Source organism: Capra hircus, chromosome 22 (genome assembly GCF_001704415.2).
Source record: "Capra hircus breed San Clemente chromosome 22, ASM170441v1, whole genome shotgun sequence".
NCBI lineage: Eukaryota > Metazoa > Chordata > Mammalia > Artiodactyla > Bovidae > Capra > Capra hircus.
The window spans coordinates 49,921,985-49,939,302 of record NC_030829.1 but is presented as its reverse complement, the minus strand read 5'-3'; the positions used below and the strand labels follow the sequence as shown (position 1 = coordinate 49,939,302).

At 56.3% G+C, this 17,318-nt stretch overlaps 1 protein-coding gene across 2 annotated transcripts in view; it reads right to left on the bottom strand.

The window, feature by feature from the left end:
* CACNA2D2 (calcium voltage-gated channel auxiliary subunit alpha2delta 2) overlaps window positions 1–10,855 on the bottom strand; it is a 139,529-nt gene extending 128,674 nt beyond the window's left edge. For both annotated transcript variants that reach the window (XM_018067096.1, XM_018067094.1), the window contains exon 1: window positions 10,445–10,855. In XM_018067096.1, coding sequence (XP_017922585.1) covers window positions 10,445–10,659 — 215 coding nt within the window. In that variant the 5' untranslated portion in view covers window positions 10,660–10,855. The remainder of the gene's footprint in view (window positions 1–10,444) is intronic.

Below are 17,318 nucleotides of genomic sequence, written 5' to 3'. Positions count from 1 at the left end.
TGCAACCCACCCAACCTCTCTCAGGCTTACTCCATGTTCAGTTCATAAGAAGTGCTTGTTAAACCTCTAGGGTGGTGCTGTGCATCCTGAGGGCAGAGATCCCCTCCTGGGCCTGTCACTGCGCCGATCAGAAGCAGCCCCCTCGGCCATGGTCTTCCTAGCACGAGCTTAAAGGGTAGGACAGAGGTGGCAGCTCTGCAGATGGGGTGGCAGGAGAGCACTGTCATCAGCTGCAGAAGAATGCATCACTCTAGAGGGTCCTGGGAATGCTGAAGACACTGAGGCTGGGAGGAGCAGAGCTTGTGGCTTGCCTAGATTCCCACAGTAAGCTAGAGAGGGCTGAGGTGGAGTAGGAGGAAACTGAGACAAGAAGGGCAGAGGGACGGGAGTGATGGAAGAGTGCGGGAGTGTGGGGTACCCTGAGGGTCCTGTGTGGGAGGCTCTCTGGAGGAGGTGGGCTGTAGGACTGTGTACCGCAATGGCTGAGTGCTCAGACCAAAGTGCAGGGGTGTGAATCCTGCCTTCACCACTCACCATCTGTGTGATTTCAGCATCACTTGGCCTTGTTGAACCTCAATTTTTCTTGTCTGTGAAATGGGACTAAAAATGAATTTATTTCATTTGTTAGCATATGTGAAATACAGCACCTGGGGCTCAGATCACAGTGATTGATGATGTGGTTAAAATTACTTCCTTTACAAATGTTTCCTCAAACGTGAACACTCTCCCTTCCTCTCCCTTCCTCCTTCCTCTTGTCAGTCCTCTTGTCTGACCCTGAAACAGATCCTGCTTCTCCATGTTCTACACTACCCCTCTTCTCGCTAGCAAAACCCAAGTCTGCAAGAATCTCTGCCGCCTCCAGCCCCAAGGTGACCCCGTCCTTAACTCAAGGGTAAATCCTGATTAGCCTGAGCCAATCACAATGTACCTTCCTGATTGTCAGTGATTGGTTTAGAGTGTACATGTGACCCAGTGCTACCCAATGAGGTGTGAGAGGAATTTGGCTAGGGGCTTCTGGCTTAGGTTTCCCAGCCTTCTTTTAAGGGGAACTCAGAGGAAACATCTCCTGTTTTACTCCTAATGTCTGGTACATGTGATGCCTGGAGCTGTGGCAGCCATCTTATTGCCATGAGGGAAGTCAGTCAAGGACAGACAGCCACACCAAAAGACCAACCAAGCAGAGTGCAGGTGAAGCCTTGGTCCTTGATGACAACCTGTCCGTACCCACCTCTGGGTTCCCTGTCAGAGGGCCTAACCATGATGAAAAAAATTAATATGCTAGGATTGCCAAGGTGTGCACAGAAGCAGCCTCTTTTCCTAGCAGCCATTCCTTGGACTCAGCTTTTGAAGTATTAGTAGTTAGGTCAATGCCTTACTCCTGGAAGGCCCCTACAAAGTGAGCACAGAGCTGGGAGTTGGGGGAGGTACAAGGTTGGAGGAAAGACCCACAAGGAGTAGGGAGCAATGATCTGGAAGGCTTCTTGGCTCAATACTCAGGCTGAGCAGGCCAGTCTAAAATAGGGACACAGCCAGGAGGCAGAGAGGCCAGAGTTCCTACTAGGACCTGCAAGTGGCTTGGCCTGGCTGGAGTCTAGTCAAAGAGCTAGTGGCCAGAGCCAGAGCCAGCCCAGGAAGGACCCCAAATGCTAGGTGAGAAGCAGAGCTCTGCCCACAGCAGGCTTCTGGGGTTCAAGGTCATAGCTAACTCTCAGTGAAAGACACTAGAGCATGCCTGACAGGTCCAGGAAAGGAAGGGAAGACGCCTGGGTTCCCACCATGCCCACCCCAGCCTCTGCTCACAGGGAGGAGAAATGCCCATCTAGGAAAGGCCCCTGCATGGAGGCCTATTCTGCCAGCTCACTTCTGTTTTCCAATAAGTGAAGTTGGGGGCAGGGCTGAGGTGGGTTGTTTTGTTGTTTGTTTGTTGGAACCAGTGGCAGCACCAGGCCTGACCTTTAAGGCTTCAAATGTAGCATTTCAGGCGACTCGGGAGGTAGGAGAACATGCACTGAGCAGGGAAGTTACCAAGGCTAAAATGCCACATTGGCCACGTCAGGCTGGAAACTCGCAGCAGAGTCAGGGGTCTCCACCCATCTCAGGAACACCCCAGCCCATGCATGCCCACCTGGCAACAAGGTGTCCTTCTCAAGGGTCCCCTGAAAGCCTCGCTAACTCTAAGATGGCACAAGGGCACCAACAAGGTCTGCCCCAGAGAAACACCAGGAACTGCGGTCCCACACCACAGGCACCTTGCTCCGCGGGTTTGCCAAAGGAGGCCTCAGATCGCTCCCAAGTCATGTCAAGGATGTTTTTATTTAAGAGAATCAGTTGTACATCTTGGTGCAAGGATGGCTGAATGGGGGCCACACTTTGGGCAGCCTGCATTGAGCCCCAGGTGGGAACCTGGGCCCTGCCCACAGACTGTGTGTAGCCAGCGGAAATGTGGGGCCTGAAGGCTCATTCCTGGCACTCAGATGTCAATTTCTCTCTCTGTACAATGGAGGCATCTAGGTTCCCAAGGGCTTCTGTGGCTGGGATATTCCTTCCCAAATCAGGGACTCAGGCAAGGCCCATTATCTGCCCAAAGAGACTGTCGTGGCAGGATCCCTACCCTCACAGGCCCTGTAGGCACCCCAGCCCTCTGCAGAAGCCTCCCAAGATACCTAGGCTGCTGGGGCGTCCAAGCACTGACAATATAAAGGCTTTGAGAATGCCAGGAAAGCAAAACTTGCAGTTCTCTTAGGCATCACAACCCATCAGTTCAGGGCCCACATAGCCTAAAGGCCAGCACCCAGCACAGGACACCCAGGCTGCCTTGCTTACAAAGACCCAGAAGGCAAAAATTCATCCTTGAAAAGAAGAGCTTTGCTGGAGGCATCCCAAATAGAGGAACATGCGGGCATCATCAAGTCGAAGCTTTTATACCCGAATCATGCCTGCAGCTGACTGTACAAATGTCTTGCTAAGAGCGAGAACCCCAAACCCACAGCAGATGCTTCACGGGAGGCCAGTCTCCCTCCCTTCAGTGTGCAAGCGAGCAGCACCCACTCCTAGAGAAAAACACGCCAGGCCAAGGTCACACAGCGAGGGTTCCCACTCTGCCTAAGCTATGACCTCCACTCGCTCCCCACCCCCCATCCAGATTCCACCTGGGAAAGGCTGTTAGCAAAGATGCTGCGCTTCACAAAGGACTCACCAAGCTTCTCAGAGTCCCAAGTCCTGTGGTGCATCTAAATAACCATTCGATTTGCAAAAATTTGAATTACAAGGATGCAGCTTCTGTGTGTTGCCTTTGCAGACTGTCAGCGAGCCAGTTGGTAGATGATCAAACTTCCCAGCTCAGCCTTAACTCAGGCTGTTCTTGACATAAAAGTTTGCACAACACTGGTCCTGACAACCAGGCCGCTTTATTTCCGGCTGCCAGCATTTGCCCAGCAGAGTCCTGGCATTAACCTCAAAGGCGGGCGCAGAAGGTGGGCACTGGGAGAGCATTCTGGGTGCAGAGATAAACCATACATATGTCCACACTTACCTATGCACACTCACACAGAAGCACACACACCTACATTCACATTCATAGGCACACACTTAACACCTGTGTACACACATGTGCGTGCATGTACACACAACCTGCACATATGCATGAAACACACACACGGGCACATATTCACATGCACCGACACAAGCACATCTTCATATACAAATGGACAGTCTCACAAGTCTGCACACACATGAACATATCCAACAAATGTGTACAAACATACATAAAAGCACAAATATGCAGACACTTCCATACATAACCTTACATGTGCACACAGGCCACGGCAAGGGCCAAGCACAGGAGAAAGGACCCAGAAACCACAATGGAGTCTCAGGGCCTGGCTGGGTGGTAGGCGCTATGGGCAATAGGACAGGTGCCCAGCACTTGGAGTATGGGCCCAGCTAGACCGAGAACCCTCAGAGATCCAATAAGAATACCCTGCCCTTGTCATTTATCCCTCATGACCTTTCACATCCCAACCCAATGAGGCAGCACAATCACAGGAACCTTATTTTACAGACGAGGCCCAAGACCCAGAGAGGCTGAGGAGCCTCACAAAGTTACACAGCTGGTGAGAGGCGTGGCAGAGCTTCTGTGTATGTCTAGAGGGGACTCGTTCAGAAAGATTCATCCAGCAGGAAAGAAAGGCACCCAGGCAGGAACAAGGTGCCCAGGGTCTAAGGGGAGCAGGAAAGAGAGACAGAGGGGGTGACTTCTCCTTCTTACCCACCTCTTTTCCCTTTGTTTAATGAGTCATTTCCAAGGTAGGGAGAGATGGTTAATAATCAGCGGGAAAGACTTCCGGGACCCCTCCCTCTCAGCTAAACAATTAGGCTGATCACAGCTCAAAGTGGGTCAGTCTGAGAAGCTGTTTCCAGACACCCAAGGTGTGACCAGAGGCCAGTATGGGAGGTGCAGGCTCCTCACACTGGGGAGGTGGGACTCAGGCTGGGGTCAGGCCTCCCCCCACAGCTGGAGCAGAGTGTGCAGTGGAGCAGGAAAATCCTGGACCTGTCTTCTTAAGGCACTGCCAATGTCAGACTCAGAAGAGCCATGGAAAAGAGGAAACTGAGGCCCAGGGGGGTGGATGAGACTGTCCAAGGTCACCACAATGCACGCTACCAACTGAGAGAATCGGGTTGGGACTGCCTTTGACAGAGGCCCCCAGTACCAGGCCAACCCAAGGTGGGGATCCTCAGGTTCCCCGTGTTGAAGATTTCCCTCCACGTAACCCCAGGTACACAGGCTTTCCTGCTCTGTAAGGCCAGATCCTTCACAGGCTCAGTCATCGGCACCAGCAGTGGCCAGGGGCCCAGCAGGCTGGACTAGTCCCAGGAAGAGGGGGCCCAGGTGAGGAGGGAGGGGAACTAGGTGATCCATAGCAGGACCTAGGCCAGGGACACTAAACCAACTGCTTGAGTCCCACAGCGGCCAGTGGCCGCACAGGGCTTGGTTGAGCACTGTCCCAGGTCCTGCTGGTGTGGACCTAAATGACAGCATCCTTGAGTCCCTTGTAAGCCCCCCAGGGGCAGCTCGATCCACATGGCCACCTGCACCACCAACTCCTCCATCCTCCTCTTAGCCACAGACAGCTCGGGAGGCTCTTTGGGTTACACAGGACAAGAGAGGGAGGGAAAGGAAAAAAAGTAAAAACCACACATACACCTCCCTCTGGGAATACGAATATTGATTCTGTAGCTTCTTGTTTAGACAGTAGGCACCAGGAAAAAAAAAAAAACCAACTTGACACGAAGAGAGGCTCCCCCGTTGGTTGAACTGATGCAGCCAGCAGTGGGAAGGGCCCCCACCCTCGTCTTTAGAGCACCCCAGGCCCTGGTCCCCCTCCCCAGACCTAAGGCCCTGAGCCCTCACTTAGGACAGAGGTCACCTGTTTCCGAGGCAGATCTTGAATCTGGAAGCCCCTGAGGATGGAATTGGGTAGGGTGGGTGGGTGCTGGAAGGGGAGGGAGAAAGAAAGAGACCACTCCCAACCCATAGACAGCACCACTCTCCAAGGGAGGGCGCACACCACATGCCTGCCTGCTTTGACTCCCAAGCCTCCAACTGCCCCTTGAACAGTTTCTTAGCAGATAGAACCCTGGCTCCCCAGCCCCCCAGGCCTCACATGTTCAAACAGCAAGAAAACGCAAGCATCTATTAAGGTCCAAGTCCTCTGAAGTCCCCTCAGGCTTGAAAAAACTGCCGTGGCCCTAGAGCATCCAGCCTCAGGTTTCCATGAACAATCCTCATCCCACTCACCCCTGACCTTTCTCTCTGGAACCTTACTGGAATCTGGAGAGGGAGACGGCATCTCAAGGTCTTGAGATGAAGTCCTTCTTGCCTATCCCTCCATGACAGGCATGCCTGGCATGTGGCTCAAAGCCCCGAAAAAGGAAAATCCCGCATTGGGCTGGGGTGGGGGGGCCGCTCCATGATCTCCTGTGTACAAGTGGGAGGGGGTGGAGGTAGGCACAGGGGCCTTGAGCACTGGACTGGCAGGGCCCTGGAAGGCCCTCTCAGGGTTGCCTGAGACCCAGAAGAGAACAGAGGGACAGAGCAGGAGAGGTTATAGCTGGGAGCCAAGGTGCGTTTCATGTGTCTTCATTTTCTCCCAAATACCCAAGTTCTGCATCTCCATCCCAACTTCCTGGGCCACCTAAGCCCAGGACACCTAAGCATCTGAAAGATCAGTCCTCTCCCTGCCCTGGTCCTTATGGGGCTTTGGGCAGGTTCTTCCATCGTTCTGAGTCTTAGTCTCCCCATCTGCAGGATGGGCATGACCATGGGGTCTGAGGTCAAGGACGTAATGTGCATAAGGGGCTTGGCCCAAGCTCAGTGAGGGGAGGCCACCACTGGCCTGGTGACATTCCACCTTTAGTCAAGGTGGGCTTCAGGGAAGGAGGGAAGCAGCCCAGTGCGCTTCCTCACAGAGATGATATCTCTGGTAGGTGGGTACAGCCTGAGCTAGTGGCACAACCCAGAGACCTCCAGAGAGTGTGGGTGTGAGACCCTGCAGGAAGGATCTAACCCCTGAGAAAAGCAGGCAGTGATGAGGGGACAGCATAACAAAGCAGAAAGACAGGGAGGTGCTCAGCCCATGGGAACAACCTGGAAAGATTGGCGGGTGGGGGCCCAGCATGCTGTAGCATCAGGGGTAGATGTTAATGTTATCAATAGCTGCCAGGACTCCCACCTGTGCCAGAACACTTCCTGCCGGCCAGAGGTGACACCCTTCCCCATTAATTCTCACCATTAGCCTCTTAAGCAGATTCTCTACTATCTTATTTGGGGAAACAGAGGCAAGGTCACCCCAATGGAGAAGGTCAGATCTGGAGACCAAAGCTGAGCCTTCAGGACCCACACCTGACACCCACCGTGTCCCCAAACTGCCTCCTCCCGAGAGCTGGCTGACCCCTGCACACCGCGGGGGTGGGGGGCAGCGGAGAGGGTGGCACCAAGGGCTCACTCCACTTGTGAGTCAGTCTCTCCTTGGAGCCACCAGTGTGCCAGGGACTCGGGAGGAAGTTTACACGCACACTAGGAGGGGCTCGTCTTCAAACAGGCTACTCCCATCTCAGGGCTCAGCCTGGCAGAGTTGGCCCAAAAAAGGTGAGTCCTGGGGGTGGACCACAGCCAAGGCTCCCTCCACCCCGAATCAAGAGCACTAGGCGAGATGTGAGCCAGTGGGAGTGCCAGCAGATCGCGAAGCCTCACCCCCTCCTCCTTCCTGCAAAAGCCGTTGGCAGGTTGTTGGGGAAACGGGGGACCCAGATGTGTGATGTTGCCTCCCTCTAACAGGGGGAGCCACAGGGAGGTGAAGACGCAGGCTTGGAGGTCCAGACAGACACACGTCACCCACCATTAACCGTAGCTAGACTGACGCATGCCCCATCATGGGCACTCGGGTAAAGGAACATGAACCTGGCTGTCATTAACCTGCTGGGGGGCCCAGACCCCTCGGGATCCCCTAGAGGAAGGGAGGTGTGGGCCAGCACCATCACTGGGGAGGAGTGGGACTAAGAGGATGCAGCCAGCGGCTCAGCCCGGACCTCACGGAACAGGAGACAGAGAAACCCAGGAGGCCGGAGGACAGGGGACAGCAGTCCAACAGAGATGACAAAAGAGGTGGGCAGGGCAAGGTGGCCGCAGAGAGACCAGAGGGATGGGCAAGGGAGTGGGGGAGGGTGAGAGAAGCGATGAGAGACCCAAGGAGGGGGCAGGGAGGGGGAAGGAGACTGCCAGAACTGGGAAAGGAAAAGACACTGGAAGGCCAAGCGCTGGGGCCGCCCCTCAGCCAGCAGCAACAGGGAACAGGAGGAAGCAGGTGAAACGGGCAACGTGTGCTCCGACTCCATGTGCCCCACCTCAGCCCAGACACACGAGGGCACGCGTACACACACATGCACTTGAGCACTTGTGGCCCTGGCCTTGTTTGAAAACCGGATCCAGGTCCAGGGGAGGTGAGAGGGCACCTCCCCCGCCAATCAAAGCCCTGTCCTCCGTCCAGCGGTAACTCCTCTGCCCTCCTCCATCCAGCAGCAGCCAGAGTCTGCTTTGACGGGTGGGCAGAGACCCATGTCACCAAAGCGACTACAGACCCAAACCCACGTTTGCTTAAAATCCAGCAGCTTGCAAAGCTGGGCCCTGTCACACTGCCAGACACTAATGGGGAAATGACTTTCGCGTCCAGGGCCCTCTCCACTGAGGCGCTGTCACCCTAGGGCCGTAAGGCTGAGGGTCCCACTGCCCACCATAGAAAGCCACCTATACCTGTATGGAAGTCGTATCCTAGCCGGGCCACGCTAACCCAGGAGAGTTCACGGAGGCCACCGGCCAGAGCAGCCCCAGGGCAGCAGCCTCAGCCTTTCCTGTCACCTCAACAAAAGTCTCAACTCCAGCTAAGCCCGGTCATGCAGAGGGCTGGGGGAGGGGCCCTCACTCAACCCCCTCCCCTTCCTCCCTCCAAGGATCAGTGGGCGTCGGCATCTGCGGGACCAGGGCAGCTGAAGGGCGCTGGCTGTCACTGCCCGCGCTGCGTGTCGTCGCAGCATTAGTCCCCACCCCTGGACCCTCAGAGCCGCACAGCCCCCAGCCCACTCCACTCTCATCCTCTAGTTATGGGCTGCAAGACATGTCCCAAACCCTCAAATCAGCTCCAACTATACTGACAAGAGACGAGCGTCCAGCTGGAAACGTGCCGCTGTCATCACACCCGCCTCCCCGTCTTCTGACTGGGGACAGAGGGACAGGTGTTCGCTCCGGTCAGGGTCTCACAGGTGTAAATCACAGGTCCAGCAACCATCTGACCCACTGCGGGTCGCAAGGAGAGTGAGCAAGGTGGGAAGAGGTGAAAAGAGACATCTACTTAAGCCTTCACTCAAAGAGCTACATATCGGCCCAGGGAGGGGGAAAACCAGCTGTGTCTTGGCTTTGAGGGGAAGAAAGAACAGCAACAAAAAAATAACGCTTTTGTTCTTTTTAAACATTGGGGCTGAAGTCCATTTTCATCACAGCAAATGAAAGACAATAACACACCCACAAACCCTGAACTTCCATATGATTCTCTTCTACCTGCGCACACCCCACATACACACACACAAAAATCCAGACGGCTGACAGAGGACACGTCCGTGCGGCACCTGTAATTTGCCTACTGATCACCCGCCTGAGCACAGCCAGGCTGTGCAAGGAGAGAAATGACAAGACGGAGAGAGACTCGGGCAAAGCCTTTCCTGAGTTTTGCTTTTCCTCATCTGGGAGAGCCTGCAAGCCAGAGTACGCAATACCAGGGGCCCCTATCCTTGGGCAGAACTGGTCTAATGACGCAGAGCCAGTCTTGCCCTTTCCCCGAGGCCAGACCCTGCCCCCCCACCCCCCGGCCCCTAAGCAGCCTGGTTACTCATTTCCCCAAATCCCAGTGTGGCCACTGGGTGCAGGAGTCCAGGGACAGGTGGTTCCTTGGACCCAGAGACACGTAACAGACAGCAAGGTGGTCACCATACCCCAAAGCCACAAGGGTGTCTAGGCACTGACAGGCTGCATCACGATGCCCACAGACAGCTGCTGTCCTAAAGGCCACACGCACTGAATATCCATTCCCAACCCCAAACACATCTGGCCAAGCTGGCCCAGAGGAGGATGCCCGAGTTGTCAGGCTCTCAGGAAGAGAGAGAAGGCTCAGGACCACAGAGGACCAGCAGAAGCTGGCAGGGCCATAAGCTGCTATTGCCTTGTTGGCAGTAGCAGCAGGGGCAGGCGGGGGGGCCTCCCTGTCATTCACCCTCTGCCTCCACTCTGGCACCTTCACCTCCAGGGGACCTTTCCCCTAGGTGTAGTGGGGGGCGGGCGGGCAGGAGGGACACTGACCCCCTGTGTGGCACTTGGCACACAGTAAGGTGCTCGCATTCTCTGCATCCTGCCCTGCTTCTCAAAGGAAAAAGGCCAGCGAAGACAGGTGTGGAGGGATCCCCCACCTTTGGGTCTAAAGCGCCAGCTTCCTATCCGAGAGGAAGGCTGAGCCAGACGCGGGGCTCCGACTCCGTAGGGCAGGGGGTCTCTGGCCGCTCCCTCACGCAACCCCAGGTCTCCCCTGTCACCCCGACAGCTGCAAGGCAATCAGCTGGCAAGCTCGGACCCCCCACCCCCACCCCACGAGATCTCCTTCTGCGCGGTTTGGGGGATGGGAGGGAGAAGAGGCACCGCTGGGAAGTTTCGCGACGCAGCCAGAAGCTCCGGGACCCCGGCTGCCCGCCCTCTGGGCTTAGGGTCGCCGCCCCCGGGCGCAGCGGGCGGCAGGACCCGGCGCCCCCGCCCCGGAGTGGGGCGCGGGCCGGGGACTGGGGGTGGGTGCGAAGTGGGGCTCCGGGCTCGGCCGGGGTCCCGCGGCGGGCCAAGGCCACTTACGTGTGCTGCTGAGGAAAGCTGTAGGCTGAGGCGCCGGGGGCGGCGAGCAGCGGGAGCAGCAGCAGCGGAGGCAGAAGCAGCGCCAGCGGGCGCGGGGGACCGGCCGCCGGGCGCCGGGCGCCGGGGCCGAGCCGGGAGCCGCGGCTGGGCCATCGGAGCGCGGTCCGCGCCGGGTCGGGCCGAGAGGCGCCGCAGGTCCGAGCCGGCACCGCCATGTTTCCATTCAAGATGCGGCGCCGCGGGGAGGGGGGGCGGCGGCGGGTTGGGTGTGTGTCGGGGGTGACGGGCGGCGGGCGGCAATCGCCTCTCCTCGTCCTCCGCCTTCTTCGCGCCGGGCCTCCAGGGCTGCCCGAGCCGCAGCACCTCTGCGGGGTGCGCGCTGCGATCTCTCCGCCGCGCCGGCTCCAAGCGCTCTGAGCGCCGGGTCCGCGACCGGCGCTCAAATAGCGGCCGCCGCCAACCTGCCGGCGCCGCCCTCCCCCGTCCCCCACCCCCCGGGCCGGCCCGCCCCCGCGCGCCCCCGCCGCGGCCACGCGCCCGCCGGTGCCCGCGCGCCCCTCGTCCCCGCGCCGCCCTGAGCCCGCCCTGCCGGCCCGCGGGGCCGAGCAGAGCCCGGGCGCGCGCGTCCCGCGCCCCAGCCGCGGTCCGAGTTCCCGATGTGCGCCCTGCCGCACGCCCCGGATTGCGGTGCTCCTCTCCGCCGCACTCGCAGGAAGAGTCCCCGGCAGGCGCATGTGTGACCCTTCCAGGGGCTCGACCTTCAACAGGCTTAAGGCCTGGAGTCACAGGTTTAATGGTGGGATGGCAGGCTTCAGCAGAGACCGCTGTAGAGGGCAGCGGAGCTGAACTCACACGGCCAGGGGCTCCAACTACTTTCAAGGGTCCCCTTTGGGGGGATTGGGTCCCGAGGTCCTGAGAGAAAGAAAAAATCCTGAATGGAAACCAGGTCGAGTTGCACCGTTATGTGGGGCTGGGAATGGCAAGATACAGCCCTATGCAGCCGCTCATTTCACTTCCCTGGGCTAAACGGGCACTGTGTGCAGGACAGCCCCAAGTCCCAACCCTCAAGGCTTACACAGTCTCTATTTAAACTTCTCCAGTGCCAGTAAGCTCACCCCTGCACAGTCCAATCACTTCTGTCCTGGAGGCTCCTGGCTCTTCCCTGCTGCTGGGAGAAGGCTGGGCTTGTGTCAGTCCTGACTCTGCAGCTTGTGGGCCTCTCAGAGCCTCAGTCTCCTCCCTTCTGAAGGCTTGTATGAGTGCCCAACCCCACCTCCAGGATGAAGTGAGAATGGGAATGAATTACTTGGTAAACTGAAACACTCGTGATTGGGAGACAGCATCCCTGAGATTTCTCTGAAGTTGCCCTGGGACCCCGCTCTGCCCCTGGCACAGACAGACAGGATGAGAGAATGCTCCCTGCCAGCCGGGAACAGAGCAAGACCCCCTAAGCAGTAACTGCCCACTGATTCTGTGCCTAGTATTAGGACTGCAGGCCAGTAACCACCTGAGCAAGAGCCCCTTCTTTATCGTAGCTGGGTGAGTCGAGTCTCCCATCACCTACTTACTGGTCAGCCTACAGAGGATTTGTAGTTGAGGGGGAAGAGTGGTAACCCCTGAACTGAAGAAGGCTGAGCTTCCCCTCTCACCCCGAGAGCAGCAAGCAAATAGGGCTCAGGATGACCTTCATGTGTGTGTGTTAGTTGCTCAGTTGTGTCCGACTCTTTGCGACCCCATGGACTGTAGCTCGCCAGGCTCCTCTGTCCATGGAATTCTCCAGGCAAGAATACTGGAGTGGGTAGCCATTCCCTTCTCCAGGGAATCTTCCCAACCCAGGGATCGAACCCAGGTCTCCTGCATTGCAGACAGATTCTTTACAGTGTGAGCCGCTAGGGAAGCCCATAACCCTAACCCTAACCCAGGACAATCTTTACTTGGCTCCTTATTCCTGTCTGGGCACCCTCACCCCTGCCTACCCTCACAAGCTGGGGAGACAGCTCTTCCCTGACTTGTGTGAGTCATCAAGGGCCAGACTGGGGCTTGCCATAGGTCCCAAACATGTTACCAAAGGAAGGTGGTACACTGAGCCCCAAACTGCTGATAGGCCCAGAGGCTGGGGAACAGGAGGGATATAGTGGACTCTGGGAGGCCAAGCCAGGCCAGTTCTATGGAAGACAAGCCAAATATCTGATTGTATCAGATGTCCCCACCCCCACCTCTGGGCAGGGCAGTCCTTTCTGCTGGACAGAATGGTGGGGTGAGGAGGGCTGTGCCTCACAGAAGAGTCAAGGAGACTGAGCTAACCTAACCAGCCTGCTCCCAGCCCCTCCTACGGATAGCTGTCTGTAGCATCTCTATTTCCCCCATGCCTAGGGAAGGGCTGGCCCGTGGTATCCTCTCCCATCTGTTTGCTGGATAAATGGCTGGATCTTGGCCCCAGGGAACTGGCACAAAAGGCATCACCCCTCCTGGTGATCACCTCTCCTGAGTGCCCTCTGGGGTTAGGTGGGCCCTTCCCAAGGCCAGCTCTACAGGGGCAGAGTGATAAATGTCGGGGACAGTGGTCCCTGCCCTTTGACACCAGGATGGCAGCCCTATCCCCAAAGAGAACCCAGGTCTTCAGGTACCTGTGCACAGGCTGGGGGAAGCCAGTGGGCACTGATAGTTGGGCATTTCAGTTCCAGCCTCCACAGATGTGTCCCTAATTGAGGCCGCTGGTGCCGAGGGAAAGACGGGAGATTTTGGTTGACAGGCCGTTAAAGGAAGACAAATAAGGAGGGAATGTAATTAAGAGGAAATGGGTAGTAAGAGTTTACACACTCCAACTTCTGAGGCTCACAACATCCTCGGTCTCCTGGTGGCTGCCTGCGGCCACAGGTTAAAATCATGGGAAGAAAAATCAAGACTTTGCAGGGAACAGGGGGACCTCTGGGGCAGGAACATTGGTGGGTTTGGCAACAAAAGCCTGGGGCTACCCATTGGGCCAGAGGTGCCTGTGCTGAAAGATGGGGGGCAACAGGGACAAGTGAAGCTGTAGCCAGCAGAGTGTGGCAGGGGGCCTGGCAGATGCTGGCTCTGCACATGGGCTGAGGGGGAAGTCAGTTTAGCAGACCAGAAGAGATTGAGAGGTCTTTATGGAAAACCTACTATAGGGTGCTGGAGAGGACTCTTGAGAGTCCCTTGGACTGCAAAGAGATCAAACCAGACAATCCTAGAAGAAATCAACCCTGAATATTCATTGGAAGGACGGAGGCTGAAGCTGAAGCTCCAGTAATTTGGCCACATGATACAAAGCATCATCAAGCCAACTCACTGGAAAACACTGATGCTGGGAAGGATTGAAGGTAGAAGGAGAAGGGGATGACAGAGGACAAGACGGTTGGATGGCATCACCGACTCAATGGACTCAATGGCATCACCTGCTCAATGAGTTTGAGCAAGCTCCGGGAGACAGTGAAGGACAGGGGAAGCTTCACCATGCTACAGTCCATGGGGCGGCAAAGAGTCGGACACAACTGAGCAACTGAACTGAATTGAACTATGTTCCAAGCAAGTCTTGAGGGACGTGGAAGCCTGTCGGGAATGTCCGGGACACCTGGGGCAGCAAGATTCCCCATTTCAACCTGCCCACCGTCAGCCTCGCTCCCATCATCCTTTTGCGGCTCCATAAGCTGGTGGGTTGGAGGGCTCTTGGCTTTCTTAGAGTTTTATGCCTGGAGTTCCTTCTGCCTGAAACATTCTGTCTCATCTTCACCACTTGAATCCAGAATGTTTAGGAACGCATCAATACCACTTACACCAGGAAGCCTTTCTGGACCTCCCCTCAACTAGACAGGCTTCCCTACCCCAGTCCTCACTCTCCTTTCCCCTCCCCTTGCCACACAAGCATGCAGCAACCTCTGCCTTGGGTTCAGAAAAACACCTGCACCCAAGTGAGGACCCAAGTCTCCCTTGTCCCTGTTACCCTCTTAGGGCCCCACACAGAGCCTGACCATTGGGAGGGCATTGGAGGTGTTGACATAAGGACTGTCTTTTTTCTGACTGCACGGCCTGTGTGATCTTAGCTCCCCGACCAGGGATTGAACCTGCACCCCCTGCATTGGAAGTGCAGTCTTAACCACGGGGCTGCCAGCGAAGTCTCGGCATAAGGACAACTTTTGAGTGGCATATCCAGGGGCCTGGGGCTACGGCCAGGAATAGTGGGCTGGCATGGGCATAAGGAGTGTCAGCTTTGGCATCCGGTGTTGCGGATCATATAGGGAAGTCACTGTGCCTCTCTGAGAACTTTATTTCTTTATCCATACAACGGGTGATATGGTACCCACCTGGCCGGGATGGTCTAAAGACTCAAAGCATGTATAACACCCTAAGGGCAGGACTTGGTACTTAGAAAGGGTTTAATGAAGGCAAACCACAGAGAGACCCAGGCAACCCTGAAAAGGGTAGATCCTAAATGCTGGCAGGCAGGAAGACTTCTTGGAAAAGGAGGAGGGATTCCAGGTTGACCTTGCAAATGAACAGGATCTTGCATACTAGGGTGGGAAGGACCTGTCCTCCTGAGCCCCATTGACCCAGCTGTGCCTCCACTTGAATCAGTGGAGGTGGCCCTGGCCTTGGCAAGTGTCCTTCTGTGACGGGAGACCATCCCCACCTCCTAGAGCCCCATCGATGTGCTTGTTCTCTTCCCTCTTTGGGCTGTCAGTGGTTCCCAAGGGCTCCCAGCCAGGACACACTCAGATATGGGCTACCTGCCAGTGCTTACACCTGCAGGCGTCTGTAGCTCGTCCACTAATTCCTTGGGGACACTCAGAGACGTGATGGTTTCACTAAATGCCCCTGCTTGAGCATGGCCTGCACAGCATGGCCGCTGGATGCAAGCAGAAGGGGAACCCCACTTTTGAACCATCAAGGACTTCCTTGGCGGTCTACTGGTTAAGAATCCACGTGCCAATGCAGGGGACACAGGTTTGATCCGTGGTTCGAGATGATTCCATGTGCCACTGGATATCTAAGCCCGCATGCTGCAACTGCTGAAGCCCATGCTCTAGAGCCCGTGCTCTGCAACAAGACAAGCCACCACAATGGGAAGCCCGCACACCACAACTAGAAAGTAGCACCCACTCGGCGCAGCTAGAGAAAGCCCGCAGGCAGCAATGAAGACCTAGTGCAGCCAAACATAAAAATTAATTAATTTTTTAAAAACATTTGTCAAATGCTTAAAAAAAAAAAAGCCACCCAGTATCCTCACACAATAATTGACCTACTGTCAGCTTAGTGGCATATATTGTGATAAATAGAGAGGGCTGGTGTTTAATGCTTTTAGGCAGTGTAGGCCATCACCACCTGCACATCAAAGTTAGACCAAGTTCCGGACTGTAGACTGTTGGAGCTTATAGGATCCTCTGTCAGAAAGAAGGGGAAACTGAGGCCCAGAGAGGGGAGGAGACTTGCCCCTGGCCACCCAGTGGTCAGTGCAGATCAGGACATGGAGCTTTGAGTCTGGGAAACCAGGCAGATGGAAGAGGCTCTATCTATCCTCGGCCCCTGGGACCTCCCCGACTTAATGGGGGAATATGGCACACGGGAAAAATACAGTTAATACCTCAAGCCAGGCATAACTGTGTCATGTGGGTGAAACAGAGAATGTGGTCATTCAGTGCTATGAGGCCTTGGTGGTCAGGGAACACTTGCCAGAGGAAGGGGCCTTGAAACTGGCACGGAAGGACAGGGCGGGAAGGATGGATGAATGGCTAGAGGTGGGGGAAAGGGCGGCCCTAGCAGAGAGTCTGTGTAAACACCTGAGGCAGGACTGGGCTGAATTTGTGCAGGGACCAATGGGGAGGCTGCCTGCCGGGTCCCCAGCTTCTTCCTTGCTGCACATCTTCACTAATGGGGAGGGAAGAACATAGCACCCACCCCTGGGCGGGGAGTTCCTCACAGAGGCAGGGAGATGATGGCGTGGCTGCATGGGCAGCGTGGGGCCAGGCTAGCTCAGAGGTGACGATGAGCCAGGGTATCAAGAAGCCATTAACCCCTGCATCCAGGATGCAGGACCCTGGGTGGCCTCACCCTTGGAGAAGGACCACTGGTTGAGTAAAGGGAAACACAGTGTCACCTGCCCAGCCTTGGCTGCCTTTGCAAAACTTCAGTCCTCTCAGCTCAGGCACAAGTACCGAGCTGGGGATGGGGGCAGGGTGGGCACCTGCTCCTACCAGCAGCATTTGTCTTGATGGTCTGCATCCCCACCAGCAGCTGTCATGGACGGTCTGGAGTTTTCTTCAGAGAGCTGTGGCCCACCTGCCCATTTCACAGATGAGGAAACTGAGGCTGAGGGAAGGACAGGGCTTGTCCCAGGGTTACAGTGAGCAAAGAAACTCAGGCCCAGGCTAAACTCAAGACTTGGTCCTCTGTGTCCGCTCCTAGGCACTGGGGCCCTCAGAGTCCTCAGAACCCCCAGTGGGAGACCCCTGACCTGAACATCTTCCCCAGGGGAATGAGAGGCCCCTTAGCGCCACCCCTGTGTCCTCTTCAGCAGGGTATATGTGGCACAGAGGCCGGATACTCGGTTTGCCCCCCTCCCCGGAGGCCTTCATCCCGCTGTGGCAAGAGAAAATGAGGGCAAATAAAAGAGAGAAATTCTCCCCTCGGAAGAGCATTAGATGTCTGAACGACTTCCAAATAAATAAAAGTCTCCTCGGAGCCCCCGGCCAGCACTGACAGCAGCTCTAACTCTCCACAAGACGTGTTTTTCTGCCCCCAGGTGGGAGTGAAGAGCGTCAGCGGTGGGCGAAGTCAGGCTCTAAGGAGGCGGCCTTCCATCACCGCCTAATGCCCCATCAGCGCCTTGGTGGAATGGCCACGGCAAATTGCCTTC